Source organism: Pristis pectinata, chromosome 19 (genome assembly GCF_009764475.1).
Source record: "Pristis pectinata isolate sPriPec2 chromosome 19, sPriPec2.1.pri, whole genome shotgun sequence".
Lineage (NCBI taxonomy): Eukaryota > Metazoa > Chordata > Chondrichthyes > Rhinopristiformes > Pristidae > Pristis > Pristis pectinata.
The window spans coordinates 20,991,557-21,003,619 of record NC_067423.1 but is presented as its reverse complement, the minus strand read 5'-3'; the positions used below and the strand labels follow the sequence as shown (position 1 = coordinate 21,003,619).

At 38.5% G+C, this 12,063-nt stretch overlaps 1 protein-coding gene across 2 annotated transcripts in view; it reads left to right on the top strand.

Moving 5' to 3' along the window:
* The window catches only part of gsap (gamma-secretase activating protein), a 67,471-nt gene that overhangs the window by 18,772 nt on the left and 36,636 nt on the right, over window positions 1-12,063 (top strand). For both annotated transcript variants that reach the window (XM_052034053.1, XM_052034055.1), the window contains exons 7-12: window positions 1,326-1,395; window positions 2,819-2,868; window positions 4,995-5,099; window positions 6,568-6,627; window positions 9,673-9,716; window positions 11,247-11,332. In XM_052034053.1, the coding sequence (XP_051890013.1) occupies window positions 1,326-1,395; window positions 2,819-2,868; window positions 4,995-5,099; window positions 6,568-6,627; window positions 9,673-9,716; window positions 11,247-11,332 (415 nt within the window). The remainder of the gene's footprint in view (window positions 1-1,325; window positions 1,396-2,818; window positions 2,869-4,994; window positions 5,100-6,567; window positions 6,628-9,672; window positions 9,717-11,246; window positions 11,333-12,063) is intronic.

Here is a 12,063-nt window from a genome sequence, read left to right as displayed (position 1 = left end):
GCTGGTTTGTTGCAAGGGAGGAATATGTTACTGGTTCGCAAGTTATTAGGCCCAAGAATGTTGAAGCAGTCCATTTTGTGGATGGAAGAGGTTGACAGGATACTGAACATACTGCAGTTTTTTGCCCTCTCTTAAAGAAGCTGCTGCATCTTTTGGCAAGATCATGTGCTCTGTTCTTTTTTCTGGGTGTGTTTCTTCATGATATATATGTGGGATAAAAGGAGCAATTTGCATTTCATTTGCAAGTGGCTTTCTGAGGTTGTCAGCCCATTGTTCAGAGCTGAGTGAGTTCTGACACCATTGGTTACCTCGACATGAAATTCCAGTTCTGGGTCACCCTTTGCAGTGATCGAGTCAGCAGACAGTATTTTACCGAATGCTTTGGCTGAGATGCCAAGAATTACTCCAGAAACTTGCAGATTAGCTGGTTTTGCTGATCCAGTTTGCTTAAAAAGGGCAGAAACAGTATGCTGGGTACACTCAGCAGGTACAAATGATTACTCTGAAGAGGTTGTCTCTTTTCCTGATGTAGTTTGAAGCAGAGTTTTTTGCTTGAAGCTGATTGCTAAAGTTTGCTTAGAGAATTTGAAATTGGGAATGGATCTGAGATGTGGAGAGGGAAACATAATGTTGCTCCCACATAAGTGTGAACATAAACCACTTTTTGTTCCTCCCATAATCATTTCCTTTACTCAGGAAAGTAATATTATGCCATGCTTTGGTTCCAAGGCCACAAGCTATCCTTGGATATATTCCCAAACATGTGAATTCAGGCACCAATTTAACTTAATCCAGTCCTTGCCTGATCTACACCCATGCACGTTATAGCAAAAATAATATTTAGCAATTGAAACCCTCATCTATTTTCCCTCATGTGTTTTTGTCTCCATCCTCTAATCCAGCATCACTTAGGCCAGTTGTTGTTTACTGAAATGTTGTGCTAGTTGAGGTAATCAAATTTGGGAATGTTTAGCAAAATGTTTTGACATCATTTATTTCACAGCTGATGAATGAGGTAAGTGAGGAAAGTAATCTGCTTGTAGATTAGTGTCAGTGTGTATATCTTGTATGTGTGTACCTACAAAGATGCCTATTACATTAACAACATTAGATTCAAGCTAACCTGGGGAAAAAGTTCTGATTAAGCTCAAATAAAGGGTTATGTAGTTCTCAATTTCTAATTGAAGTGAAGGACAGTTCAGTTTGACATTTGGAAAACTCTTCATTTGTACTCTGAAGCAATATGTGCCTGCCACTATCCAGGTGCACCAGTTCTTTAAAGATAATGTTTGGAAACTTTACAGTCTTTTAATATATTTTTACAGTTCCTCTATCAAGATTCAGATTCAAGGCTGTTGCCTGAAAGCCACCTGCTCATAATTTCAGAGGATAGATGTAAGTTATGATGTTAATGACTAGCAATGATTGATTTTTTTTTGTTACGAAAGGGAATGACTAGGGTTATAACCCTAGTTGGGTGGCACGGTAGCGTAGCGGTTAGTGTGACGCTATTACAGCACCAGCGATTGGGGTTTGATTCCCGTCACTGTCTGTAAGGAGTTTGTACATTCTCCCGTGTCTGCATGGGTTTCCTCCGGGTGCTCCGGTTTCCCCCCACGTTCCAAAGGCGTACAGGTAGGTTAATATGGGTTCGAAATGGGCGGTGCAGATTCGTTGGGCCGGAAGGGCCTGTTACCACGCTGTAAATAAAATTTAAAATTCATAATGCACCAACATGTGATGGTCTCTCTGGATGGGATTATAGTAGGTCCAAGCAAGTTGTCCACATATATGGTTCAATATTTGGAAGGTGGGAGTAGTGAGGAAGATGTAGGGAGGTGCCTCAGGATGCAGAAATCTATTTTCTTCCCAGCACCCAACCTGATTGACAGGCTGATAGTCAGGAGTGTCGATGATATTTTGGGGATTGTCTCTGACATATAAAATGTCTCTAGCCTGAAAAATAGTCGTGATTGGTAGAGAGTCGGGTGGTGGGGGTGAACTGGCTTTTGGGACAAAGGGATGCCTGGGAGACATCATGAGGTAGCTGAGGGGCATTCATAGGCACATCTCATATTTTTCTCATATTTTCTTATGACATAAAAGGAGGCCGTCCAGTCCTTTGAGTCTGCCAGCTCTTGGAATGTTCCCATCAGATCCATTCCCTCACATTTCCCTGCAACCTTTTCTCTCAAGTGTTCATCAACGTTCCTGCCACTAAATATCCGTCCACTAAAGATAATTTATCATAGCCAGTTAACCTACCAACATCTGAGATCGTGGAGGAGACCAGAGCACCTTGGGGGGAGGGGGAGGTGGGGAGTGGTGGGTGGGAGGGGGAGGTGGGGAGTGGTGGGTGGGGAGGTGGTGGGGAGTGGGGGGGATTGTGCAAACTCCACACAGACAACACCCAATGTAAGGATCAAACCTGGGTCACTGGAGCGGTGCTGCAGCAGCACTATCTACTGCACCACTGTGCGCTCTGATTTGAAAACAAACAGGGCGTTTGTAAATTCGCCTGGTAATGTGTCAATTGAACACTGCTCATCTTAACAATAAAACAATTGGGAATTGTGTGATATTTTCCTAATATTTTTAAAAATCTAACCTCTGGTGTGGCACAACTAGGGACAGTAGTGAGTGTTTTGGGTTACATCACCGTAGCAAGTGTCTCCATTGAACTATCTGAATGCTTATTTTGCTACCCTCAAAAAATATTATGCTTTATTATAGTCCTGTCCAAGCACAATTTGTTTTACTTGTGCACATTCATAAAAAATGAACATTCTAAAATTAATTTTTGTTCTTTCTTGTTTAGATATTGAGTATATTCATATAAGAATGGTCATTGAAGAAGGTTACAGAGTGGTAAGTTTGATATATTAGACTCATGTGAAGTTCATGGATACTGTGCAGTTCAGCCAAAACTTGCTTTAGGGAGAGAGCTGGTCATAAGGGTTTAGCTTCTCTAAAATGCAGTCATACAACCTGCTTCAGAAGTTGCATTATAACATGTTTGTGTGGCTGAGCAACGTGTGTTCTGAAAGTGAACTGTACTCAAGATCTACTTGAATTTAGAAATTGTTCTGAAGGATTTTTTTGGAGAGTAATCTAACCACAGTACTTCCAATAATTGGAAAATTTGGATCCTCTTTCAAGTTCATTAGTACACGTGATTTTCAACACACAGCTATAAAATACACTTTTATTTTCTTTTTGATTGATTGGTTGGTTAATTGTGTGATTTGAATATTTTGAGCAAGAAGATACCTTTCCCAGAGAACAAACTGTATTAAAAGTATAAGTTATTTTTTGAGATTTGGGCATCACTGTTAATGCCATCCACGTATTGCCCATCCCTAATGTTCGTGAGGAGGTAGTAGTGACCTACCTACCTTTAACCACCACAGTTCTTCTGGTGAAGCTACTTGCAATGTGTTGTTGTGTAGGGGAGTTCCAGGACTTAGACCTAATGACAATGAAGGAAGGATACTTTCAAATATGAATTGTGCATGACATGGAGTGGAACCTTCTGTCTTCTGTCCTTGTTGTCTTGGGTGGTAGAGGTTGTGAGTTTGGAAGATGCCGTTAGAGTAGCCCAAGCAAGTAAATGCAGTGCACTTTATGGTTGGTACGTACCATAGCCACCATATGGTGGTGATGAAGATAATTAATGTTTAGAGTGGTTGATGGGGTTCCAGTCACTGGAGTTGTTTTATCTTTGATGTTGAATTTCTTCTGAGTTGTTGGAGCTACACAATCTCGCCAAATAAAGAGTATTCCATCATGCTCCTGACGTGCTTTGAAGATGATGGAAAGTGTTTGTGCTGTCAGGAGGTGAGTCCTTCGCCACAGCATACTCTGCCCCTTGCTTGCACTTGTATTCTTAATTTTTACGTGGCTGTTCAAAATCAAAATAATTGATTTGAAAATTGAAATAAAAACAGAAGGTGCTGGAAACATTCAGCAGGTCAGGCAGCATTCATGGAAAGGATTAACAGAATTACTGTTTCAGGTTTAAAAATACTTTGTCAGGACTGGGAAAGAGAGTAAAAGTTAAGTTAAAGAGATGATCAGCAGAATGGAGAGGACAAAGGAAATATCTGTGATGTATGAGGTCAGAGTTGCTGTGGGGATTCTCTGGTCAAATAGGTTAATGGGGGCAGTTAGGGTGACAATACAAAGAAGTGTAATATGTTGTGGACAGCAACATTGTGAGATATGTCCAGCGGGTAAGGTTGCACTAATGGAGAGAGAAAAATTGAATTACTATCATAGTTGGATGACTTGCAGCAGAAACGGCCTGTTTAGAGGAAGTGAATTAACCGAAGTTGGAGAATTCGATATTAAATCTGAAAGGTTGCAAAATGCCCAGATGGAAAATGAAGTACCTTCTTTAAGCTTGCATTGGACCTTGTTCTAACAATGCAGGAGGACACAGACAGTAGGAAAGGAATAGAAAATTAAAATGGCAAGCAAGAGGAAGCTCATGTTCTTTGCAGGTCTGTGACAAAATGAACACCCAATGTGAGTTTGGCTCCTCTATTGCAGAGGAGATTGCATTGTGAACACCAAATGCATTCCACTCGAGATGAAAGAACAAGTGTTACATTTTGCAACTTAAAACTAACTTGTTTTTCTCTTTCTCAATAATGACAACATTTATGTTTCTGGTCAGTAGTGATCTGCAGGATGTTGATGGTGGGGGACTTGACAGTTCCATTGAGTGTCAAGGGTTGATGGTTGGTGTCTTTCATTGGAGCTCACTATTATGGCTTGAACGATACTTGCCTTTTACCAGCCCATATCCGAATGTTGCCATGCTTTATGCAGTCATGGGCTACTTCATTTGGTGAGGAATTGCAAATAGATTTGAACATTTTGTGTAAACTCTAGCTAGCATCCCTATTTCTGAGTTTATATTAGAAGGAAGGTCAATGATTATAGTTAAACCTGTTTTCAGACTACATATATTTGCTTTAAATTTATTTTAGATGGTTCAGAATCCAGACCGTCTTCCCAGAGAGATTGTGGCTGAAGACTTCTTGTGGGCACAATGGGATACAGAAGCACAGAGGCTGTTCTATATTGTTGAAAAGGTAAAAAAAAAGACACCAGTTCATTGAATACTAAAAATAAACAAACATTGGAATAAACAAAGGTGCAGAATATAATTTTTGCTAGTTGACCCTAGGTCCCACAAGTAGCATGTATGAGCAAGTAAACTAGTTTCAGCTTTATTTGAGGGGTACTAAAAAGGACACAACAATGAGCAATGTTTTTCTTCAAAGTATACACAGAATCCTTTTGCATTGATCTGTGAAGGCAAATTCTAGGACATGCCAATATTAAGATGGAGGTGTTGGTTCCTTTGAAAAACAAAAAAATGGATAAGTCCCCAGGGTCCTGAGGGAAGCAAGGGAGGAGATTTATGGGGCCTGATTGAGATCTTTGTATCCTCTTTGGTCATGGGTGACAATGAATATTAGCAGGCTATTCTGTCCATGTGCACTTTCCAGCAAAATCATTGGTTAACGGTAGAGAGAAAAACTCAGCTCTTTCAACTCCTCCCAGGTTTTGGTTATATGTAACAACTATATTCTCATTGGCTCCATCTGACTTTTATGCTTCAAAAAAAATCATGAATGTCACTGCTGGTAACAAAATGCGACCATTTTAATTGTATAATTTTGTACTTAACGCTTTTATTCACACTTATAACCAAAGAGGTAAAGTAATATTGCATAGGAATGGCATTAACAGATAAGTTTTACTGGAAATATGAATGCACTGCTGAACAGTTTAATGGTTCTTGTAGTGATTTGGGTATCCTTCCTTTTAGTTTATTCATTTTTTGGGATCCTAGTATCACTGGAAAGGCTGGCATTTATTGCTTATGCTTGATTGCCCTCCAGAAGGTAGTGGTGAGCTGCTGCCTTGAACTGCTCTGCAGTTGTTCTGGTGAAGGTACTCCCACAGTGCTATCGAGTATGGAGTTCCAAGGTTGAGACATAGCAAAGACTGGTGATTTATTTCCAAGTCAAACTGTGTGTGACTTGGAGGGAAACCTGCGGGTAATGGTGTTCCATGTGCCTGCTACCCATGCCTTTCTTAGTGTCTCAGCTTGCAGGTTTGTGAGGTGCTGCCAGACTGCAGTGCATTTTGTAGAAGCTTGTACACTGCAACTACTATGTGCCAGTGGCAGAGAGGGCAAATGTCTGGGTGGTTGATGGGGTGCTGGTCAAGCAGGATTAATGGTGTCCAACTTGAGAGTTGTTGGAACTGCACCATCAGGCTGGTCTTCCATCATACTCTTGACTTGTGTTCTGTAGATGGTGGAAAGACTTTGGGTTGTCAGCTGGTGAGTCTTTCACTGCACAATACCCAGCCTCTGACAGTATTTATGCAGCTGGTCCAGCTGAGTTTCTGGCCATTAATGGCCTCGAGGATTAATATTGATATACTGAGGACAGTGATTTACTGCTGTAGTCATCAAAATATCATTCTGAATAGTAAGTTCTAAACTAAAATGAGATCTCCTAAATGATGATGACCTATTTTAATTAGGAAAACAATGCAGTTCTGATGTGTATCCGGTTTTATCCAGACAGGAGCAATGAAATGTTGGTAAGTAGTGTTTTATATTTGCCATTTAACCTTTTCTTGCAAGCATGTTACACTGTAGACTATATGTTTGTTTTCTACTGACATATGTATTGTAAGGTCTGTGAAATTTAACAGAGATGTTGAGTTGTACGGATGACAAGTCATGGAGTCGTACAGCACAGAAATGGGTCCACTGAATCTGCACCTCCAATCAAGTACCCATTTACACTAATCCTACACCAATCCCATTTTATTCTCTCCACGTTCCCCTTAATTCCCCCAGATACTACTGCTTGCCTACATACTAGCAACCATTTTGCATACCAACCTGCATGTCTTTAGAATGTGGAAGGAAATCAGTGCATCTGGGGGAAAACCATTCAGTCACGAGGAGAACATGCAAACTCCACATGGACAGAACTAGAATTCAGGATTGAACTTGGGGTTGCTGGAACTGTAAGACAGCAGCTCTTCTAGCTGCAAAATCTATCAAGTATGTTCTGTGTGCATCTATGTTCACAAGCAATGCCTCTAGAATAAATGGCATACAGTACTCTAAAAATAATTTACACCAACTTACTTAGAATATAAATGGAACACATTTAATTGCTTGGAGTGAATACTTGCTGTAAAATATAAAAAGTACTAATTTTAAAAACTGTGAGAGTATGAAGGCTTCCTTTTAACATTTTTTTCGAATCCCCAACTTCTTAATTTTAATCGAGAGGGAGTATGAGGTGTCAATTTGCATGACTCGATGATTGCTGGGCATCAGAGACCAGAAATTTAAGTTAAGACTGGTGAACGTGGCTTTTCAACAGGAAGGGAAACAGTATCTGAAACCTTTAGAAGGGTATCAATGTTTCACTTGTGTATAGAATTTGTTTTAATGGATAAGGCAAGCCTGAGTACAACATCAAATAAGGTTATGTGACCTGTCAACTTTAAACTAAAACGTGAAAGGGCGCTTTAAGATTGATACCAGCGAGAATTCTTCAGATTGATCACTGCTTGAAGTGGTTGTCTGGGTACCTTGATGAAAGGCCACTTGACCTGAAACATTAACTTTGTTTCTTTCCCCACATATGCCGCCTTGCCTCTTGAGCACTTCTAGCATTTCTGTTTTTGTTTGGAACACAGAAAACACTGACTTTTCCCTTTCCACTGTTTTATTTTTATGATGACCTCCCTCAGCTTGTGATTGAGCCATGACGACAGATGAGGCAGGGACATTCATCGTGTAGGAGGAAGTGAGAGTTCCTTAATGAGTAGTTCTGAAAGTGAATGAAGAAGTCTAAATGATTTTCAACACCACAAATAGCTGGTGTTTCTGGAGTAGGAACAGTACAATATTTTGGTTTCAGAAAATCAGACAGATCAGTATCACGATAATTGTAACAATGCAGGTCTGAAAACTACTTTTTTATCTAATTAGCAATATTTCATAAATGTATTTTGGGAAAGAGGAATAGGGAAACACTGAAGCAAAATACATTATGATTATTCATGGAAACCAATTTTTATGGAAGTTGCACTAATCCTAGGAGTTCCCCTTTAGTTCTATGGAAGTGGTCACAATTACAGAAACTTGCTGTAGAGAAAGAGGACATCTGGCCATAGTGCTTGTGCTGATTCTTTAAAAGAACTCACGTACCAAGTTCCACAGTTGTTTTTAATTGTACGTCTCTCATCCTTAAGAACCTATTCTATTCCCTTTTTAAAATTGTTTCTGAAATTTGCTTCTACTGCCTTGACAACTGTTATCGGGGAAATGAGATTCTCCTTTAATTTAATAATCTGGCAATTATTTTGAATATATACCTCTAGTTGTTGACCTGCCTGCTAGGCGGAATCATTTTTCCCACCTATCAAAACTGTTCATCATCTTAAAAGAAGAAAATTATATAGACTTTTCCAAACCTCTGTTACAAGGAGAACAATCCTAACTTTTCCAACATTAACTTCTCACCATTGACATCCCTCTCTAAAGTAGCGTTGTGATAAAACTTCAGTACATCCTCTCCAAGGAGTTAACAACTTTTCTAGACTATGATGCCCAAAAATTTGCATAATACACTGGATGAAGCCCAGCAGGTCACATCACTTATAACAATCTTCTCTTTGCTTCTTCCTTTTTGCTGTGTTTGTGAACTTAAATAACCCATATGTATTTTTTCTAACTATACTGACACCTTGTTTTCAATATTAGTGATTCCAAATCACTTCTCTAATGCATTTTATTCCAACTGTCATACTTTTGCCATTTCACTAAGTGAATGAGTGATTGCTTCACCTGCAGTTTCCATTGTTGCTTCTCACCACTATTTACAACAACAATAGGTTTTGCATCATTGCTTATTTTACAAAAACCCATAAAATGTAACTATATTGTATGAACGCTTATCAATTCCCGCTGCTACCTCAGCGATCAAGGTAGTCAAATATATTAATGAATGTAGAAAATGTCATTACCTGAGGAATTGTGAATTGAACTGAACAATGCCTTGTCATTGAGAATGTTCCCAATTTTGATCTATATGACGGCAGGAATGTCATTGTTGAAGCAGCTGAAGATGGTGTTGACGATATAATCCTGAGGAGCACCTTGAACAAACACTCCTGTCTTTCCTTGGTTAACCCATATTTATTCAAAGGATGTTTTTACATAGTCCCTGATAATCTAACATATTCTCCCTCACTGCCTAATTCACTTCATTTGATGGTTGAGTATCTGAAATTCATTTCATAACTTCCAATGCATTAATATGGCTCAGCAACCAAAACCGCAACCTTTTTAAAAACCGCTGATCCCTGCCATGTGAACTAAGAAGAAAAATGCTACCTTCACCAAACCTTCCTGTCTCTGTCATTAGATTCATAAATTAATATGCACTATTGGAGGATTTGTTTATCAATTTTTGTAGAGAATAGGTCAATGTCAGTGTTTTCAGCGATGACAATGCTCTTTCATTTTATTTTTTTATTGTTATTTGCTGCATATCCAGTTGGTGATAAATGATCTTAATGAAACAGGTTATACTGGCATTCTTCTTTCTTCTGTGATAGATTTCTTTCTCTCTTGGATTCTCTTTAACAGTTACAAAGTTACGGTAAGCTCTAAATATTTTTCGATTTACATTTGTGTCAAACCGCAATCAGCAACAGTTTGGGTATAAGCATGAGTAAACTGCTTTTCCCAGTTGGATTGGGTTGCTAGGCTTTTGCTGGAGCTGCACTCATCCATCCTCTGCCTTATTGTTGGTGGAAGGGCTTTGGGAGCAAGCTGAATCATTTGTTGCTGATTTCCCAGTCTCTGCCATACTGTTGTAGCCAGAGTATTTATGTGGCTGGGCTTTTCCTAATCACTATTTTAAACTCCAGGATGTTGATGGTTGATGACTTGAAGGTGATAATGTCATTTAATGTCTAGCAGAGATAATTAGACCTTCATGTTAGAGATATTCTCTTTGGCTTAAATGTTATTTGCCACTTAGCAATTCATGCCTGGTTGTTGCCTCAGTCTTGTATGTTGATGTAAAAAAAAACTTAATTACCTGAGGAATTGTGAATCAAATTGAACAATGCCTAGTCATTGAGAACATTCCCAATGTTGATCTCTATGATGGTAGGAATGTCATTGTTGAAGCAGCTAAAAATGGTTGTAAGGATATCTGAGGAGCAGCTGCACTTTTGTTCTGAAGTTGAGAGGATCGATCTTCAACAAACCCAGACAACTACTTTTGTGCTGGGCATAAATACGGTCAGGATCCCTGCTGACATCAGTGTTAGTAGTGCTTCTTCATGCTCTCTTGGTCAAATGCAGCTTTGGTTTATGTTTTGCTTCAGGAATTAAGCATTTTTGTCAATGCTTAGATGAAGACTGTAATAATGCTTGGAGATGAGTCGTCACGAGGGACTATCAGTTGATTGTTGAGCAAATAATACTTAATAACACTATTGATTACACCTTTGATCACTTTGATGTTAGACTGAAAGGTTGGTAATTGGCTGCCCTGAATTAGTCCTGCCACAATGACCTTCCCTAACTTCCCATCTTAAAATTAAGAATCATTGTTCTATTTCTTACCCCTTGATACACTATTTTCAGGACTTAACTAAGTAATTCATTACTTGGTGTTCATTTTCTGTCCTCTTGGATTTCAAAAGCAAGTTTAGCATAGCAAATAAAGACAACTGAACATGCAAACTTGGCCCATAAATCATTTCCTGTTGAGGCAATATATGTTTATGGATGTTAAACATATTTAACACATAAGGAGTGCCATTTCTATTGAAGGTACTTAATCTTTCCTTTGAACTCTTACAGCAGTGTGTCTTAATTTCCAGTGTCTCAGTGCAACACTAGTTAAAGAAATAAGATATTAACAGTTGTCATACATTCTGGCACAATTGTCTTAAGTGTGCAGTATTCCATTGGTGGTAATACCAATCTTGATTGTGGATTTATTGGACTAGAGAGGAACAAACATAGATTTTAAACTAATTTGTGCTTAAAGCACAAATAGTACTTAAATTATAATGTCTTGTACAACAAAGTAATGAATGGATAAGTACATTTCATGTGTAATCTTCTGTGACTTCACTCTATTTAACATGATTCTTTTAACTTTTCATTCCAGTCTTGTAAATTTTGGGTACAATCATTTTCAAGAGGAAGAGGAATCTTCTGAATCTTTGAATCTGCAAGTTTTCTCAAATCATACAGGTACCAAGTATAAGCAGGTGTATTTGCTTTATCTTTTGCATGTTGAAGTACAGGTGTTTCAACAGTTGCTTAGAGATTCTTGATTTGAGAGAGAACTAAAGCAGTTCAATTTATCACTTTGGATAAAAAGATAATTTTCCAGGCCTCTTTGTTCTCCCCTCTAAAACTAATGTGGATGCAACAAGACAAAAGCAAGAAAGGTGATATTGCTGGAAATCTGAAATAAAAATAGAAAATGCTGGAAGTATTCAGCAGCATCTGCCAATGGAGAAGCAGAGTTATAGGGCCAGAACTTCCTGCCAGAAAATAAGTCTTTCTTTACATTTAGTGGATCCAACAATGTTAACTTCCTGGTAAATGCTGACATGATCCTAAGTTTCAAGCTTCTGATAAAAGGTCATCAACCTGAAATAGTAATGCTGTTTTTCCTTCTCTGACACATGGTCTGTCCTGCTGAATATTTATAGCATTTTCTGCTTATGGTTGATATAAAAAATGATCTATTTTTGACTTGTGTAAACTGAAGTACATGTGAATAAACTAAATATATGTGACAATGCCAAACTTGTGTATAAGAAATAGAAACTTACATACATCTGTTACTAATTGATTCACTGTTCTTCCAAATGTTGCCCTCTATTCTAAGACAAACAGTTTCTGTATTCTCAAAATTAAAACTAGTAAGGTCATGAAATTAAGGTTTTGCATCCCAGAATCAATTTATTGATGAA